At 43.5% G+C, this 19,824-nt stretch overlaps 1 protein-coding gene across 2 annotated transcripts in view; it reads left to right on the top strand.

Annotated features, from left to right (window-relative positions):
- Positions 1–1,320: 1,320 nt before the first annotated feature.
- The window catches only part of RGN (regucalcin), a 20,870-nt gene continuing 2,366 nt past the window's right edge, over positions 1,321–19,824 (top strand). The window contains exons 1-5 of one of the 2 annotated variants that reach the window (XM_006161275.3): positions 1,321–1,575; positions 2,837–3,014; positions 5,580–5,762; positions 16,539–16,754; positions 18,763–18,894. In XM_006161275.3, the coding sequence (XP_006161337.1) occupies positions 2,852–3,014; positions 5,580–5,762; positions 16,539–16,754; positions 18,763–18,894 (694 nt within the window). In that variant the 5' untranslated portion in view covers positions 1,321–1,575; positions 2,837–2,851. Of the gene's footprint in view, positions 1,576–2,505; positions 2,620–2,836; positions 3,015–5,579; positions 5,763–16,538; positions 16,755–18,762; positions 18,895–19,824 lie in introns of those variants that run through there. The other variant, XM_006161274.3, reaches the window with a different exon arrangement.

Genomic DNA, 19,824 nt, shown 5'->3' with positions numbered 1-19,824 from the left:
CTTGTGGACTGGTTTGATGATTCACTGGGTGTCAGGGTTTCTTCTGATAGCTTTATGGAATGGATCAATGAGGATAACCTCAACAAATTTGTATGTGGAATCTTCACCAACCCAGTAAATTCAGGATTCTAAGAGCACCCCCCCACCCAGTGGTATCCAGCTTGGTCCATTACAACAGACTGAAGGCTTTCAGAAAATTTTAGCTTGTTAACACCATCATGGACAGGCTTGCTGTAGGTTGCACTTAAGAACTGGACATTTACAGCCTCCACAGTGCTCAAATTATGATGGCTGCCACCAGAAGCAAGGAAAGAGCTTTTTCTCTCCCTTTCTGTACTTCAAAAACAAACAAAGAAACAAACAAAAAGGCTTTAAACTGGGACCAGCAGTTAGTGTAATGGCTATGTCGCTGGACTCCCATGTAGTGACTGCAGTTTGAGTCCCGGACTCGGTGGCTTAAACGCGTGTGCATGCATGCCCTGAGAGGAGAAAGAAGAAGGGATTGTGGTGTGGCCATCCCCCCTGGGGAGGGGTGATTTCTCCTTTCTGTCTCTCCATCTTTCTCTGTCTTTCTGGCGAGCGCACATGCCCTATAGCAAAAACCTCTCAAAAAAAAAAAGGGAAAAAAAAAAGGCTTTAAACTGATGAGTTAGTCCCAGAAAGTATAGATGGTCAGGTGGTAGGACCAGGAATACGTTTAGGTTCTCGATGGGAAAGTGTGAAGCTGAGGGCTGATTGGGATCCGTTTATTCCATATGATTTAATAGAATTGAATCATATAGAGCCTTTTCTCTTCGTTCACTGCAAACGTTTTGCAAGAGTTGACCTCCAGCCATCAGGAGCTTCTTGCCTAGAGATAAGTAAGGAGGATTTGTTTAACCGCTTTGTTCTTTCCCTTTTAACCTATTTGTGTTTAATCAGCGCCCCCTCCCCGCCTCCAGTCTCTGTGATGTTAACAGTATTTTTTGTTGAAGTAACAGATAAACTTTAGGTATCCTTTCAAACTCCAAAGCTTAGGTTCACGGAGTCCCTGGCCTCTACTCATCCACGCCTGCCGCTGTCAAGGATTCTTGCAACGGAGATAGAGGAGGGGTACAACGGTAGCAGGAAGGGGGTGGGGAGTGCAAATGGAGTCCCCTCCCCCAGTCCCCAGGCCTGCGACCATCCACCTGCCAAGCCGCTGGGTCTAGGGCGGAGTTTCTCTTCCCCGCACGTGGCTGCCTGACCTTTGAGCTGCTGGAGAAGTCGCCAGCCTAGCGAGTGCCCCGCTCGCGCCCGCCTCCCCTCCCCCTCCTTGGAGAGAAAAGGCCTGGGCGACAGCGGAGCGCGCACCGCTCTGCCGGACTTCCCGAGCAGGGGCAACCGGAAGGAGGCCGCCTGCCCTGGGCCTACCCGGGACCCGCGCCCGGTTCACGCGGCGGGCTGGCGCACGCCTTCCGCAGAGCCCCGCGCTGGGGACAAGGTGGCCTCAAGCCTCAGCTTGCCAGGGAGCGCCTCTTCATAGCCGTTACTGTCGCCGTCGCCAGAGGCCGCAGAGGTGCTACCAGATTGTGCCAAGGCTCCTCACCAGCACAGGTACCCCAAGGGGGCCCTTGACGCCTCTTCCCTGCTCAGCCCTGCCTAGCCACCCCTTTGTGGTCCGGCCAGAGCAAAACTGGGACATTGGGCAGCCCAAAAGTCACTATTGCAACAGTGGCGCGTCTGATCTTGGATCAAGCACAAATTGATAGCAAGGAGGCCTTTGGAGTCTGGGCCAATTTTTGACAGCCCATGAACTTTCCAAATGTTATGACATTGGCAATATTTGAAACTGGTTTGAGCCCTGTTGGGTTTTTTAAAGAATATAATTTATTGAAGGAATATGAGACCAAATACTATTTTCTTTTTTCTCTCTTCCATTCACTGCCCACCCATATGTGGGACCATTTACTTCAAAGCAAATAGGCACCCCCAGAGAAAGATGAAGGTGCAGGCAATTTGTGTCATTACTCTAAACCCTACTTAGCCAAGTAGAGGAAAGTAAGAAGGCTTTCAAAAGTTGCCTGTCTTTCTCCTCTCCCAAATGGGAGTCTTATCTGATCTTTCTTGTTTTCCTGGTAATTTTTCTTCTCCCAGTTCCCTGCTCACAGTTTTTGGCCTAAAGTCCCAGCATACACTGTTCCTTGCCTGGCGGAGTTCTGCCAAACTGGGAAAGTGCCTTCCTAGGAAGCAAGAAATGCCTAAAAGATAGATGTCCTTTTCTCCATCCCATCCGCTGTCTGAACTTGAAAACGGATATAAGTTCTAACTTAGTGTACAATCACTAGTGAAGACATTTCTTAAATGTAGTTCAGAAGAGTACAGATCAGGAAGGCCCTGGCCTCTGAACCATCAGAGGAGTGCAACAACATTGACAGGTAGGGGGGAGGAGTTTGCAGCAGGAGCAGGTGACCTGGAGACACCCAGAAGGCCACCAATGAGGGAGCTGCCCACCCCCTGACCTGCCTTGGGGCCTAGGTCCCAGCATAAAGGGCTGCCTTTCATTGTTGGAACAGCTGGCTTTCTGATCACTAGCACCAAGGTGTGGATGTCAGTGTCAATATTTTTTCTTTTTAAAAATAGCTGGAAAAAAAGTCACTGGTAAGTTGACTGAAGACATTTCATGTTATCTCCTATCAGCTCTTTCTTCTTTTTCATAAGTGTCTCCTCTTGTTCGGATTCTGGGCAAGTGTGTCCATCCTTTCCGGTTCTAATCAAATAACCTGTATTGGAATCTTACTAGGATCTTAAGTCAGGTGTTTTACTGAATTCACTCCATTGAGATTACATTCCAGTTTATCTCTGTTATCTTCAATAGATCTCTCCCACAACAATGTCTTCCATTAAGATCGAATGTGTTTTGCCGGAGAACTGCCGGTGTGGTGAATCTCCAGTGTGGGAAGAGGCATCCAACTCTCTGCTCTTTGTAGATATTCCTGCAAAAAAGATTTGTCGGTGGGATCTGCTCACCAAGCAAGTGCAGCGAGTGACCATGGGTAAGAATGCAAACTAGGCTCAGATTTTTGCAGCCAGCCATCATCTCCCAGGGGAGGGGTTGAGCACCTAGTGTTTGTCACTCCCTGGGACCCTCTTGTGAAGGTATACTGAATATGGTTTAAAACTTTGTGGATTGTCATGCTCTCTGTCCACACTCCATGTCCTCCCACTTTGACCCAGGAGTTAATTATGGATGGTCAGTACTTTCCTCTTTGAGTCACCTTCTCTTTGAGTGAAAGGTGACATTCCCAGTTTCGTTTTGATACTGACTGCTCCTTAACACCATCAGACAACGGCATTGAAAGTTGAAGACCCAGTTAGTGGCACAGCCAAGGCTATCTGCCTTAGCTCAGACCTTAATTTTAAAAAGAAAGAAAGAAAGAAATAGCCCCCCTCCTTTTTTTAATATACCGGAGGGTGTGTGAGCTGACCAGAGAGAGAAACAGGGAGAAAGCACCCCCCCCCAAACAGGGCTTGGTTATGTCACAATTCCTTCTCCATTTCTCCATCCTGCACCCAGTGTGTTTTTCAAACCACCCGAAGTAGGATTGGAACTATGCCATCAGTCATGTGGGATCCTGCTCCCCTAACTACCAAGCCATGGGACGGTCCTGTATCCCTTCTTTCAATGTAAAAAGAAGAGCTTTTGAACTTATAAAGCATTGACTAGAACTATCTTTGTTCACTGCACAAAATAGGACTTACGGCAGAATCTCATGTGAAAATGAGATTCCATTTATGGCTCTGATTTCCAGAGGAGTGGTTTATCACTTACTATGGCCCAAGGGAATGAGTTTGATGTGACTATCCACAGAGAAGAAAGTTTCTTGTTTTAATTATTATGTTAACGAAAGAGATACTGGGAATTTTGAGTGTCATGTTTTTTACTGCCACAGTACTAGAGACCTCAAACTTTCTTCTTTAATGAGCGTAAACAAGCTTTTCATTCCTCCAGGACTATTACCATGGCTGGAGGCTAAGTGACTATGACCTCTGAGGTCAGAGTGGAAGTAGAAATTGCCATCCCTGGTCTCTCTTTCCCAGGGTGCACACGTGCTTACCACTAATCTGCTAAGCACCCCCACCAAACCAGAGCTTGTGGTGTCAGCAGTAGTTTGGAAAACTGCTGGAAGTCTCAGGTCACAAGTTGGAGTCCTGGTGAGAGTATAACCCTTCTAATAGTGCCCTACACATTCCCTGGAACCTTTGGTGGATCAAATCAATGTTTGAGCGGAGTTTTGAGCTAAGAACTGCCTCCAAAGGGCCCACTGCCTTGCATTGAGCAGATACTTAAGAAATGTTTCCAAAACCTCTTCTGATAAATTTATTATTTATTTTCTGTGACTGCTCACAATGGTAATCAATCTCTCCACCAAAAAAAAAAAAAAAGGTTGTCTTATCCATGGAAAAATGTTAAATTCAGAAAACCTAAAATTTAGGGTCAACCTGTGGCATGGTGGTTAAGGCAGTTGGAGCCCACATGACTGCTAGTACAGTTCAAGTCCCAGGCCCAGCACCTTGAAAAAACATACTGGATGCATGTGCACACATGCCTGAAATCCCAAGAGGAGAATGGAGAAGGAATTTCAGAGTGGTCATCCCCCTGGGGGGTGCTTTCTCACTTTCTCCACCCTCCCTGCCCCTCCTGAGTGCACGTGCTCTGTAGTAAATTTTTAAAAGGACAAGTCCTGTTTTGGAGAAGGAGAGAGATGTCACAAAACCTAATTGCTGTGACTAAGCACATTTTGTGGAGAAGAGACAAGGATCGCTCACTGTATAATGACTGTCGCAGTGCCCCTAGATTAGCAACCCTTTCTCCAAATACACAGCACCTGCCCTATTGTATCATGGCTGCTGTGGTTTGACTTCTCTGCTTCTCCCACTTGGCAGAGAGCTCCCAGAGATTTACCCACTTTTCTGTCCTTGCTACCCAAAACAACACACACGCTTCATCTCAATAAATATGAGGGGGCTTCAGAAAGTTTGTGGAAAAAGTGGAATTAAATAAAGTACAGGTTTATGGGGCCAGCAGGTAGTGTGGTGGTTAAGGCACTGGATCTCACCTGGCTGACTCCACAGTTCAAATCCTGAACTCAGTGGCTTGAAAAACACACTGGGTGCATGTCCACATGTGCCCAAAAACCCAAGAGAATGGAGGAGAGGGGATTGCAGTGTAGCCATCCTCCCGGGGGCAGGGATGTTCTCTCTAATGCCCTCCCACCACATCTCTCCGTTTCTAGCATGTGCCCTATGGCAAAAAAAAAAAAAGAAAAGAAAAACAAAGCAAAAAAAGTAAAGTATGTATTTATTTATTTTGGCACAAAACATTTTGAAATGCATGCATACTTCTTTTCATAATCTGCATTTTTCCATGAACATTTTGAAGACCCTGCACATGTATATTCAGTTATGTAGCCTCCTATTCTACAGAAGCAAGAGAACACCCCTGATGTCAAAAGAGCTGGGGTCCTTGAAGAGAGACCAAGTGATGATGGCCTTGGTGTGCCTGTCGGCCAAGGCACAGCTAGTTGGCTGGCTTCTAACTGCTGTTTTGGCCTCTACAGATGCCCCTGTCAGCTCTGTGGCCCTTCGCCAGTCAGGAGGTTATGTCGCCACCATTGGAACAAAGTTCTGTGCTTTGAACTGGGATGATCAATCAGCAGTTGTCCTGGCCACTGTGGATATAGACAAGAAAAACAATCGATTCAATGATGGGAAGGTGGATCCAGCTGGGAGATACTTTGCTGGTATGATTTCTCTTCAGCACCTACTTACTAGTGAGCTTTGGAGGAAATACTATGACAGGAAATTCTAGCTACTTTAGTAGTAAAATGTTATCCATGACGGGTCCTGGGTTCTTCTTTAATTATTGTCTGAGTAACTTGGGTCAGTTTTAAAAAAATCCTGTAAGAAATTCTTCCTAGCTCTTTCTTTCAATTTCTGTCTCTAGAAGATACTAAACTCTATATGGTATTTTCATGGTTTCAATGCGTTTTAAATACAGAAGTTTGAGAGACAGCAGATGGTGTGGTGGTTAGGGTGCTGGACTCTCACATGGCCAACCACAGTTCTAGTCCTAGACCTGGCAGCTTGCTTTCTCACTTTCTAGTGCTCTCTCTCTCTCTCTCTCTCTCTCTCTCTCGTGAGCACACGTGCCTTATAGAAAAATGTAAATAATAATAATAAATTAAAAGTTAAATAAATAATTATAATAAATAAATAGGTTCTGTTGTTGATGATCAAATTGGAAATAATTTCTAATTTATAGACAAAAATATAAGAATAGTACAATGATACCTATATATCATTTTTCCTAGAAATCTACCTACTGTAACATTTCATTGCACTTGTGTTATCCTTTGCTCTCTGTATATCTAAACACTTTTCTCTCCAGAATCATTTGAGAATAGATTACATATATATCATGTGCTTTATCCCTAAAATAGTTCAGTGTGAATTTCTCAAGAAAAATTACATAGTCTTACATAACCACAGTACAGGTACTCACAAAAGGTTTAACGTTGATACAATACTTTTATCCCTATTCAGACATTGTCAGTTGACCAAATAAAGTCCTTTATAACTTTTTTTAGAGAGAGATTTTTGCTATATGGCACGTGGGTTCACTGGAGAGACAGAGACAGAAAGCAAGAAATTACCCCCCATGGGGATGGCCACACCTCAATCCCTTCTCCTCTGTTCTCCCCAGGGATTTCGGGCATGCATGCACACATGCCCAGCATGAGTTTTAAGCCACCAGGTCTAGGACTCGAACTGTGGTCAACTATGTGGGAGTCTAGCAACATAATCATTATGCCATCTGCTAGTCTCCCTTTATAGCATTTTCTTCTGTCTAGTACAAGATCCAATCTAGGATCATATATTGCATTTATTGGAGCCAGCAGGTGGCATAGTGGTTAAGGTGCTAGACTCCCCACATGGTCAACTGTGGTTCAAGTCCTGGACCTAGCAGCTTGAAATTCTTGTGAGGAGTGTGTGTGTGCATGCCCAAAATCCCAGGAGGAGAATGGAGAAGGGATTGTGGCGTGGCCATTCTCCCTCGGTGATATCTCACTTTCCCTCTCACTGTCTCTTTCTGAAGAGCACATATGCCTGTGGCAAAAATATTTTTTAAAAGTATTGCATTTATTATCATATCTCTTTAATCTTTTATGTTTGGAACATTTCCATAGCCTTTTTTTGTTTGTTTTTTTTTATAACATTGCCATTTTTGAAGAATGCAAATCCCACCCAACTCTCCCCTTTTTGATCATTCTTCACTTTGTGTTTATCTGATGTTTCTTTCTGATTACATTTTTATTATGCATTCTTGGCTGGAATACTGCATATATAGGTGATGTTCTGCCTTTCTCAGGGTATCCCATCTGGAGACACATAAAGTCCATCTGCCCCTTACTGGTGATATTTATTTTGACCACCCAATTAAGATCCTACCAGAATTTTCTACTGCATAGTAACTATGTTTTTAAAAATTATTTTATTTTATTTTAATTTGACCAGAGAGAGACACAGAGAGAGAGAAAGAAAGTGAAAATTCAAGCCACCAGGTCCAAGACTCGAACTATGGTTGGCCATGTGGGAGTCCAATGCCCGAACCACCACACCACATGCCAGCACCCATAGTAACTATGTTTTAATTGCAATTTATGGGCAATTTGTTATCTATTGCTAGGTAACAAATTACCCTGATACTTAGTGGCTTAAAATAACAAATATTTATTATCTCACATAGTCTTTGAAGACCTAAAATCTGCATGGGGTTTAACTGAATGGTTCTAGTTCAAGCTATGTCATGAGGCTGTTATTAAGCTATGGATCCAGGTTGCAGCCTCAAAAGAGGCTGGGTTCTCTGAAGGAGGCTAGATCTACTACCATGCTCACTCACATAGGGGTTGGCAGGAGGCTTCAGTTCCCTTTCTTAACACATGGGCCTCTCTATAGAGCTGCTCAGGGCACAGTTTCCTCCAGATCCAGTGGGGCACGTGTATAAGAGAGAAGGTGTGAGGAGAGAAAGAAACCAAGACAGAAGCTACAGTCTTAATGTAAACAATCTTGAAAGTGACGTACCAGGGGCCAGCAATTGGCATGATGGTTGAAGTGCTGGACTTCCATATGGCTAACTGTGGTTTGAGTCCCAGACCTGTCAGCTTGCTTTCTCATATTCTCTCTCTCTCTCTCTCTCTCTCTGGTGAGCACATGTGCCCCATGGCAAATTAAATAATAATATAATTTAAACATTAAATAATTCTTTTTTTAGAGAAATTTTTGCTATAAGGCAAGTGCACTCGCCAGACAGAAAGAGACAAAGAGAAAGTGAGAAACCACCCTCCAGGAGGAATGGCCACACCACAATCCCTTCTCCATTCTCTTCTCAGGATCTTGGGCATGCATGCACACACACCTGGTGTGAGTTTTTAAATCTTTATAATAAAAAGTGTATTGCATTTATTATAATACCTCTTTAATCTTTTAAAGATTAAAAGATTAATCTTTTAAGTCATGGGTCTGGGACTCGAACCGCAGTCTACTATGTGGGAGTCCAGCAACGTAACCATTATGCCATCTGCTGGCCCCTAAATAAATAATTCTTTGTAAAAAAAAAAAAAGTGACATACCATCATGTCTGCCACACACTACTAGTCACACAGACAATGATGGAGGGGTCTCTATAAGGGTGTAGGAGGCAGGGGTCATAAGGGGCTATCTTAGAAGCTGACTACAACATGGGGAGATTTTTTTTTTTTTTTGCTATAGAGTGAGTGTGCTTGCCAGAAAGACAAAGACAGAGAAGTGAGAGCACCCTTCATGGGGGTGGTCATGCCCCTTTTCCTCCATTCTCTCAGGATTTGGGACATGTGCCCAGTGTAGTTTTCAAGCCACTGGGTTTGGAGCTCAAACCACATAGGTGGCCATGTGAGTTCCAGCTGCCTTAACTACCATGCCACTAGCTGACCCCATGAGGAGATACCTTAAGGTCACACAGATATCCTGGTCCTCTTCAAAATTTCTCCCTTAGGTTTACATTTATTGATGATTCTTGCTTGAGCCAATCTTTATAATGATAGCTACAGAGTGATTTATATACAGTTTTAAAAGAATTTAACTAAAGGGGTGTGTGTGTGTGTGTGTGTGTGTGTGTGTGTGTGTGTGTGTTTACCCACCAAAAGGTATGTGTGCTTGCCAGAGAGAGAGAAAACAGAAGGAAGCACCCCCCTCCCGTGGGAGGAGGAGTCATACCACAATCCTTTTGCCTCCATTCCGCTATCCTGTTGAGATATTGAATATGCACACACATATACCCAGCATGTTTTTCAAGCTGCCAGAACCTGGATTTAATCTGTGGTTAGCCATATTGGATTGGCTTCCTTAACCACTTAGCTATGAGGCCAGCCTGTTAACTGAAGCTTTAGATTAGATAATAACATATTAACATATTCTTCTTTTCTTTGTCTTTTCTTTCTTTCTTTCTTTCTTTCTTTCTTTCTTTCTTTCTTTCTTTCTTTCTTTTTGTTTTTGTTTTTGTTTTTACTTTGCAATAGGGCATGTGTACCTACTGAGAGAGAGAGATGGAGAGAGAAAGTGAGAAATCACTGCCCAGGGGTGATGGCCATGCCACAATTCCTTCTCCATTTCTCCTCTTGGGATTTTGGACACATACACACACACATGCGCGCGTGCTCGCATTGTCTTTCAAGCTTCCAGGTCCAAGACTCAAACTGAAAAGTTGGCCATGTGGGATCTAGCCACCTTAACCTCCACCTCCTGGCCACATGTTTTTCACTTTTGTTTCTCCATCTTTGCTATTTCCACTCCCTACACTTCTCCTCTTATCATTGGCCATGTATCCTAGCTCCATTTATACTCAACATGGAAGGCAAGTGAAAGATGAATAGCTGTTTGTTGATCGCTCACTATCTTCTTAAACTTTAAACAACCATTTAAAGATATTGTCCAGGACAGGCTAAAAGATTAAGGATAAGAATTCGTTGGAAGCCTGTCTGCCAGCAATTTCTGCAGGATAAAGAAATATGAAAGGGAAGACAGCAGGTGGTGTGGTGGTTAAGGCTCTGGAGTCTCACATGGCTGACCACTGTTCAAGTTCTGGAACTGGCAGCTTGCTTTCTCACTTTCTCTCTCACTGTTTCTCTGATGAGCGCACATGCCCTATAGCATATTTAGAAATAATAATAATAAATAAAATTCAATAAATAATGCTTTAAAAGAGAAAGAATTATGATAGGATATTTTACCTCATTTTACCTCAAAGAAATCAAACTCATTTTCTTTGTCCCCTTATGGCTAGATGTTTACAGTTCTGTGGCACTTGGTGAGACAAAAAAAAAGATGGCCTCCGAGGTCTGAGTTCTTAACCTTTTTCTAAAAAAAGGCCATGTAACTAGATGGGCTACAGGTCTGACCCAGTGACCAAACCCAAGTTTAGTGGCTCAACACTCAGAAGTGTTGGTGGAAAGGGCAAGTGACTTTATGCAGGAAACCAGTGATCTGGGAACATAGTGAACCAATGTTCAAAGACCATCTCCAAATCAAAGGCTAGGATGAGGGGAGAATTTTTTTTAAGTTTTTTGCTATAGTGCACTCACTGGAGAGAGAGAGAGAAAGAAAGCACTCCCCAGGGGAGATGGCCACACTGCAATCCCTTCTCCTCCATCCTCCTTGGTATTTGAGGCATGCATGCATACACATACACACCTGGTGTGTCTCTCAAGTCACCAGGTCCAGAACTCAAACAATGAAGTCGGCCATGTGGAATTCAGTTGCCTTAACCTCCACACCATCTGCTGGAGGCCCCAAGGGGAAGGATTTTTTGTTAATGGGGCGATAAGGGAAATGGGAAGGAGTCACAGGCTCCTCTATACAGCAATCACTTACCTTCTTGGCAACATGGAGACTCTTTGCTGCCAAAGTTGCTATTCACAATTGTGATCATCTCACCCTCAAGGCCAGCATGTTCCTGTCCTTCATTTTCTTAGACACATCTGCTCTCTGGATGAGATCTCAAGGCCCTGTTGCTGTGAAATCTCAGCAAAGCTGTTACTAGTTTTTGCAAGTTAAACAGTTAACCAAGGTCAGTTAAGAAAAGGAAAGCAAAGCATCTTTAAGGACTAGTCTATTATGCCACATCTAATATGGAGTTACTCTGGTTCTTTTTTGTAACTCAACTACAGTGATAGTTCTCAACAGGTGCTTAGAGGTGTCTTGGATCCAGAAAAGGGTGGGGTCTTCTGAGAGTCTAGATGGAGTCTCCAGGTGGTTGTACCCTGAAGATATCATCACATCCAAGGTCTGTGCTCACTCCTTGATGATGCAGCATAAACCAGGGCTCCAGGTGAAAGAGCCCAGGAAGGAAGAGCCCTTTCCCAGCAGCAGGAGGTTCACTTTCATGTCCCAAGCATCTCTTTCTGGGAGGCAGATAGTGTAGAGGAATGTTCATGAAACAAACCCAAGAGCAGGAAACTGCTCAGTGAACAGCCTTTTCACCAGGGAGAGAGGATCCACTCTGTCTTGCCTGCTATTCAAGCTTCCTGTGTTTAGTCAATTTGCCTCCTCTCACTCTTTTTTCAGATGGAGTATTATTATATAGTAGATGGGCTTTCCAATTTTTTCATAATAGCCAAGTTCTGCTCTTTCCCCTGAGATCACACTCAAGTTTATCTGAGTGGATATTGGATAATGATCTTGGCTTGACACTATTTTCATTTGAGAAGAATTGTATTCTGCTGGAGGTGATGGTGTGTTCTATAAATATTGGTTAGATCCAATTGATTGATGGTGATCAGTTCTTCTATTATATCTTTGCTGATTTTCTGTCTACTTGTACCTATTACTGAAAGAGGGATATTGATAATCTCCAACTATAGTTCTAGGTTTATCTATTTCTCCTTTCAGTTTATTTTCATTTGAGAAGAATTGTATTCTGCTGGAGGTGATGGTGTGTTCTATAAATATTGGTTAGATCCAATTGATTGATGGTGATCAGTTCTTCTATTATATCTTTGCTGATTTTCTGTCTACTTGTACCTATTACTGAAAGAGGGATATTGATAATCTCCAACTATAGTTCTAGGTTTATCTATTTCTCCTTTCAGTTCCAACAACTTTTTATTAATCTTATTCATGATAGAGAGTGCATGCATGGGAGTGAGACAGAGAGAGAGAGGCACCCTCAACAAGGTCAATCCATGCTGTGATTCCCTTCCTTACCCCAGCCCTCCAGCTCATCAGGATCTTGGGCATGCATGCTTGTTCCTGGCAAATTTCAGATCAACCAGGCCGGGCAACTGAACTTGCAAGTGGCCACATAGCATCCTGCACTGCAGTTTGGTTCACTACTAACTGCTGCAGACGCTGGGCTGGTTCTGACAACTTTTGCTTTGTATATTTTATTTTATATTTTTAATTGCCAGCAGGCACGTGCACTCATTCAAGAGAGACAGAAAGACAAAGAGAGGGAAAAAGCACTCCCCAGTGGGGAGCTCCTTCTCCTTCACAATTCCTTCTCCTCCATCTCTTCATCCCACTGGGATTTTGGACACACACGCACATGCACCTGGCATATTTCTCAAGCCATTGGGGCTGGGATCTGAACCATGGTTGGCCATGTGGATCCAGCTGCTTAACCATGAAGCTGTGGAGCTGGCCCTGCTTTGTGTATTTTAAAGTTCTGTTGTTAAAAACATACATATTTAGGATTACTGTCCTTTTTAAAAATTTGCTTATTTATGTATTTCTTTTAATTTAACCAGAGAGAGACAGAGAGAGAGAAAGTGAGAAAGCAAGCTGCCAGGTCCGGGACTCAAACTGCTCGGTCACGTGGGAGCCCAGTGCCTTAACCACCATGTCACCTACTGGCCCCAGGATTACTGTCTTGGAAAAAAAAATAATTTCTATAGGGTGTGTGTGCTTGCCAGAGAGAGAGAGAGAGAGAAAGTGAAAGAAGAAAATGAGAAAGCACTGCCCAGTGGTGCAGTCCCTTCCCCATGTTCTTCTCAGGATTTCAGTCACGCATACATGCACATGTGCCTGGTGTGTTTTTCAAGCTGCCAGGTCTGGACTCAAACCATGCAGTTGCTCATGTGGGACCCAACCACCTTCACCACACCACCTGGCTGGCCCAGGATTGCTATATCTTCTTAGTGAATTGACCACGGTCGATATGTAATACCCCTCTTTGTCCCTGAAATCATTATTCCCTCATATCTAATATGTCATTTTTCTTTTATTGCTTTCAAGCATTTTATTTTTTAACCTTTTTTTAACTTTATTTATTTTATTTATTTATCTTAATTTAACCAGAGAGGGACAAAGAGAGAGAGAAAGTGAGAAAGCAAGCCGCCAGGTCCAGGACTCAAACCACGGTCGGCCACGTGGGAGTCCAGTGCTTTTAACCACCATGCCACTTGCTGGCCCCTCAGGCATTTTATTTGACTTTAGTTTCAGCACTCTAATTCTGATGTGTCCAGGTGCGATGTGAGTTTCTTTGGGTTTACTCTGTTTTAAATTTGTTCAGCTTTTAAAGTCTATAGTTCTATGCTTTTCCTCAAACTTGGGGAGTTTTGAACTATGCAATCTTTAAATATTATTTTGGCCCTATACTCTTTCTTCTTCTCTAAGAATCCAATGACATATCAGCCCTTTTGTTGTCCCCTGGATCTCTGAGGCTCTGTCCCTTCTCTTTTCCAATCTTTCTTCTCTGAAATTCAGGTTGGATAATTTCTTTCTTCTATTATCTATTCTGTTATCTAGTCCACCCAGTGAGGTTTTTATTTTATTTTTCAATTCAAAAGTTTTTCTTTGGTTATTCTTTTTTTTTTTTTTTTGGAAAGGTTTTGCAATAGGACATGTGCGCTCGCCAGAAAGACAGAGAGAGGGAGACAGAAAGCGAGAAATCACCTTCCAGGAGGGATGGCCAGGCTGCAATCCCTAGTCCTCCATTTTCCTCTCGGAATCTTGGGCACACACGCACATGCACCCGGCGTGAGTTCAACCCACCGGGTCCTGGACTCAAACCACGGTTGACTACATGGGAGTCCAGTGACATAGCCATTATGCCAACTGCTAGTCCCTCTTTTGGTTATTCTTTTTTTTTCTTTTTTTTTTGGTGGGTAGATTTTTGCTAGTAGGGCACGTGCACTCACCAGCCAGACAGAGAGAGACATAGAGACAGAAAGCGAGAAATCACCCCCCAGGGGGGATGGCCACGCCGCAATCCCTTCTCCTCCATTCTCCTCTCGGGATCTTGGGCACGCACGCACATGCTCCTGGCGTGAGTTTTAAGCCACCAGGTCTGGGACGTGAACCGCGGTCAACTACATGGGAGTCCAGCAACATAGCCATTATGCCAACTGCTGGTCCCTCTTTTGCTTATTCTTTATACTTTCATCTTCTATACTTCTACAACTATTTTCTATTTTGAGTTTTGTTTCAGACTGTTGATAACTTATTTTAATTTTTGCAAATGCTGTTTTTTTCAGTCTTTGTTGAATAATTCCAGTATCTGTGCTATCCCATTTTTAGCATCTTGATTATCTTTTCCTATGTCAGTTGAAATTTCCATAGTTCTTTGTGTTGATGAGTAATTTTGGATTGTGTTCTAGACACTGTTTATTTTTTATTTTTCCAGAATGCATGTGCACTCAACAGAGCGAGACAGAGAAAGAGAAGACAGTACCCCACATGAGGAATGGCTACACATCAATCCCTTCTCCTCCATTTTCTTCATCTTGTCAGGACTTTGGGCACACATGCACATGCATCTGGCATGTTTCTCAAGCTGCCAATTCCAGGATGCAAACTGTGGGGTCAGCCATGTGGAATTCAGCTACTTTAACCACCTGACTATTAAGCCAGATCCACATTATTTATTTGTATAGAGTTCCACTGTCACAACCTTCCTGCCTTAGGTTCCTAGCTGAGACCACAGGCATGTGTCGCCACACCTGGTTTATTATTATTTTTTTTTTGGAGAGGTTTTCGCTATAGGGCGCATGCACTCGCCAGAAAGACAGAGAGAGATAGAGAGATAGAAAGCGAGAAATCACCCCCCAGGGGGGATGGCCACGCCACAATCCCTTCTCCTCCATTCTCCTCTTGGGATCTTGGGTACCCACGCATATGCGCCCAGCGTGAGTTTAAGCCACCGGGTCTAGGACTTGAACCATAGTCGACTATGTGGGAGTCCAGCGACATAGCCATTACACTAACTGCCTGTCCCAACACACCTGGCTATTTTAAAGACAGAGTCTTGTTATGTTGCTTATGTCAGATTCCAGCTTGCAGTCCTCCTGTCTCAGCCTCCCAGTGCCTGGCCTTTAGGTTGGACCGAGAATTGAACCCAAGTCTCCCATTTGGTCCCAGCCTGTGTAGCACAATGTCCATGTACCACCATGACTGGGCCCTAATCTATGCATTTTGGATATCATGTTATGAGCCCCTGAGCCTTGTTTAAATCCTTTGGAGTATGTTGTTATGTTTGTCTTGAGAGCTAATGTGCATGTTTAGGTTCAGGCCACAAGTTTCAGCCTGCTTTCTATTAGGATCTGTCCCATGTGTGCCACTCAGTGGTCAGCCTGGGACCTAGAAGGAGTTCTGTCCCTTAGCTCTACTGTCACAGTCTTTGTTATGCTAATTAGAACCCAATCCAGGTGTGTACAAATTGAGGATGAGCCTAGAAATCCTCAATAGCTTTCTGGGGTTGCATTCTGAGTCACTGCCCTTTCCTTGTCTCTCAGTTCTTTCCAGTTTCCTGGAGGTCATTTTCATTCCTCCAGTCAGAAACCCCCATTTCTATGACTGCATTGTTGCTGGAGCCAAGCAACAGGAGGACAGAGATAGAGAAAACGTAAGAGCAACAGGCCCAACTTTGGTGGTGCAGATGGTAGTGTCATGAACAGCAGTGCTGGAAGCCATGTGACTGGCTACAGATTCATATCTGTGTAGACCTGAAACACACCAGGTGTGTGTACATGCCCAAGATGCTGGAGGGCTAAGGGAAGGGCACTGCAATGTGACATCGCTCTGTCGAGAGTGCCCCCCCCACACACACACACATATACACACATATACACACGTGTGCATACTATGTCATGAGCAATAATTTTTTTAAAAGAGCAGACTAGCCCCAGAGCACAGCTGTTAAGTGTGCTCCCACATGGCCAACCACAGTTCATATCCCAGCTCCAGCAGCTTGAAAAACACATTGAACACATGTGCAGGTGTGCCCCAAATCCTGACAGGATGATGAAATGGAAGGAAAAGGATTGCTAGTTGGGAAAGTGCTCTCTCTCTCTCCAGCGAGCACTTGTGTCCTGTAGCAAATTATATAGATATAGATATATACACACACATCTATGAGAAACCAAGATTAGAATTATATAATAATTGCCTTGATTTAAACACTGGAACAGATCCCTGGGGAGAAAGGGTGGAGTAGTGCCTGGGACAAGAGGCTATAGGACTGAGTTCAATGCTCTTCATTTTTGTAGGCACCATGGCTGAGGAAACAGCCCCAGCAGTTCTCGAGAGGCGCCAAGGGTCCCTGTACTCCCTCTTTCCTGACCACCACGTGAAGAAGTACTTTGGCCAAGTGGACATCTCCAATGGTTTGGATTGGTCCCTAGACCACAAGATCTTCTATTATATCGACAGCCTGTCCTACTCGGTGGATGCCTTTGACTATGACCTACATACAGGACAGATCTGTATGTACTTTTCCCTTGTTTTTCTCAATACTGCTAGTAATGTTTGTGTATGCCCATGATTAGTAAGGCACCTCTCCCTTAACCTTGTGAGGAGGTCCTTACTTATCAAATGGAGAGCTTTCCAAGGTTATTATTCCAGCATAGTAACAAATAAACAGACTTGATGGTGTTGCCAGTCAAACCATGGCCACAAATGCAGAAATAATTCGCTTAATATGGATAGGCTCATAATCTTCCTTGACACCATCACTAGAAAGGATTTCACTGTAACATGATCCTGTTGTACCAGGAGATGCCTGAAGGCAAATAATATATAACAGAAAGAAATAAAAGAGCATAAAATTAGAATTTTAGGTTAATATTGAGTCATCAGAAAAGTCATGACACATTTTGTATGGAAAAGCATAGAAAAATACATCATGACTTTTCCAATGACCCAGTATTTCTTATTTGTACTTTAATTAGCCATAGGCAAATTCTCAGAGGCAAATTAAAACCATTCAAAATGGAAAATCAGAAAAAGTGGTTCCAGGTTGTTCAGTCCCATCAATGTGCTTTAAATGAGCCATAGTTGCAAACCAAAGGAGGGAGGAATCAGTTAGAAGAATTTAGAAGGGAGTCCTTCAAACTGTTTCATGAAAAGGGCCAAACCAAAACAGCAAAACCAATAATAAAAATGACTTGAAAAAACCAGCATGACTCTCCATGCAGATTTAATCAGAGGCAAAATATTCCAGCACAGATGTTTTACTTTCAAATATGTAGTGGTCTTTTTTATGACTGTTTTTACCCATTTTTCCTTACACATGGTTTTAACATTTTTCCATTACACCTCAACCCGATTGCTATAGTGACCTGGATTTTGTAGCATAAAGTTCCCCTGGATTTTTCTATTTGTTCTTTGTCTACTGTGATTTTCCCCCTTTAAGGCCAGCTCATTTTTGCTTTCAGAATACCCCTCCTTTCAGCAGCAAGCTCTTCTAATATGTAATTTTTATTTTTCAGCACTTATCTTACTAAGTTTGGTGCCTGAACTATTCACATGGCATCATTAAGTTGCCTTACAGATCTTGGAGTTAACCAAAGTAGGCATTTTTGTAACAAAAATAGCAAAGGTTTAACCACATACTGAAGTTTATCTGAGATGAGCTTGCGGGGCCTCAGATCAGGTCAACTGTGAAAAGAACTATTGGTACTTTGTTAAGAATTCTGCTTCCTTTTTTCTTTCATCCTCTGACATTGTTATATTTATTTATTTTCTTTTTCTTTTTTGGAGAGGTTTTTGCTATAGGGCACGTGCGCTCGCCAGACAGACAGAGAGACAGAGAGACAGAAAGCAAGAAATCACCCCCCGGGGGGATGGTCACACCGCAATCCCTTCTCCTCCATTATCCTCTCAGGATCTTGGGCACGCACGCACACGCGCCCAGCGTGAGTTTTAAGCCACCGGGTCCAGGACGCGAACTGCGGTCAACTACATGGGAGTCCAGCGACATAGCCATTACGCTAACTGCTAGTCCTTATTTATTTATTTTTGAGAGAGAGATTTTTGCTATAGGGCACATGAGCTCACCAGAGAGACAGAAAGCGAGAAATCCCCCGCCACCCACCCACCCCCTGGAGGATGGCCACGCAGCAATCCCTTCTCCTCCAGTCTCCCCTTGGGATTTTGGGCACACACACATGCACACATGCCCAGCATGAGTTTCAAGTCACCAGGTCCAGGATTTGAACCATGGTTGTCCATGTGGGAGTCCAGCACCTTAACCACTACACTACCTGCTGGTCCCATCCTCTGAAATCTTTGACAGATATGTCTATACCCAAACAAAAGGGAATGAATCCACCCCTATATTATGGGGTAAAAGTCCTTTGTTCACATGCCAGATACTGGATAAACAGAAGTGATCAGTATTTATGACCAGGTTGAGAGATCATTGTTTGAGCTTTGGTATTGAGTAGCCTGTTACTTGGTTTTTTCTTTCTTTTTTTTTTTTTTTAACTCTAGCCAACCGCAGAAGTGTTTACAGGCTGGAGAAAGAAGAACACATCCCAGATGGGATGTGTATTGATGTTGAGGGGAAGCTCTGGGTGGCCTGTTACAATGGAGGAAGAGTGATTCGTTTAGATCCTGAAACAGGTAGGTGGCGGCAAAATGAAAAATTCCTGCTATGTTTAGAAAATGCCAGGCACGAGTGACTGGGGGAACCTCATTACTAATACAGTTAGAAATATATTCAGTAGGTTCAACTGAACAATGTAGGAAATAAAGGCCAAAGATGTAGCCCAAAATTTATAATGCAAACTTCTTTTCCTGTGGAGGTAAATCTTTTGCTCAAATTAAGTTGTGAGGGCTGGGCCAGATGGTGGTACGGCAGTAAATCACCATGTTGAGGAGGCAATCTCACATAAGAAAACTTTAGTTTCCTTTTGGAGAACTCCCTGATTATGCTGGGTATACATGTGCCCATAATCTAGGGCTGGCTGAGGCTAGGGGTAGGGCATGACATTAAGACCCTGTGGGAGTGCTCTGTCTCTTTAAAAAAAAAATGCTATAGGGCACATGTGCTCACCAGAGAGAGACAGAGAGACAAAGAGAGAGAGAAAATGAGAAAGCATCCCTCCTCCCCAAGGTGGATGGGCATTCCATCCTTTCTCCTCCATTCTCCTCTCAGGACTTTTGGCATGCACACATGCGCCTGGTGTGTTTTACTTTTTTTTTTTTCTTTTTAGAGAGAGATTATTGCTATAGGACATGTGCGCTCACCAGAGAGACAAAGAGAGACAGAAAGCAAGAAATCACCCCCTGGGAGGATGGCCACGCCACAATCCCTTCTCCTCAATTCTCTTCTCAGGATTTTGGGCGGGTGTATAAACACATGTGCCCAGTGCAGTCAACTATGTGAGAGTCCAGCAATATAACCGTTACACCATCTGCTGGTCCCATTGGTGTGTTTTGCAGGCTACCAAGTTCAGAACTTGAACTGTACAGGGAACTAGCAGTTAGCGTAATGGCTATGTCACTGGACTCTCACATAGTCAACCACAGTTCGCGTCCTGGACCCGGTGG

The sequence above is a fragment of the Tupaia chinensis genome, unplaced genomic scaffold (assembly GCF_000334495.1).
Source record: "Tupaia chinensis unplaced genomic scaffold, TupChi_1.0 Scaffold138400_2, whole genome shotgun sequence".
Lineage (NCBI taxonomy): Eukaryota > Metazoa > Chordata > Mammalia > Scandentia > Tupaiidae > Tupaia > Tupaia belangeri.
This window is presented reverse-complemented; position numbering and strand designations above follow the sequence as displayed.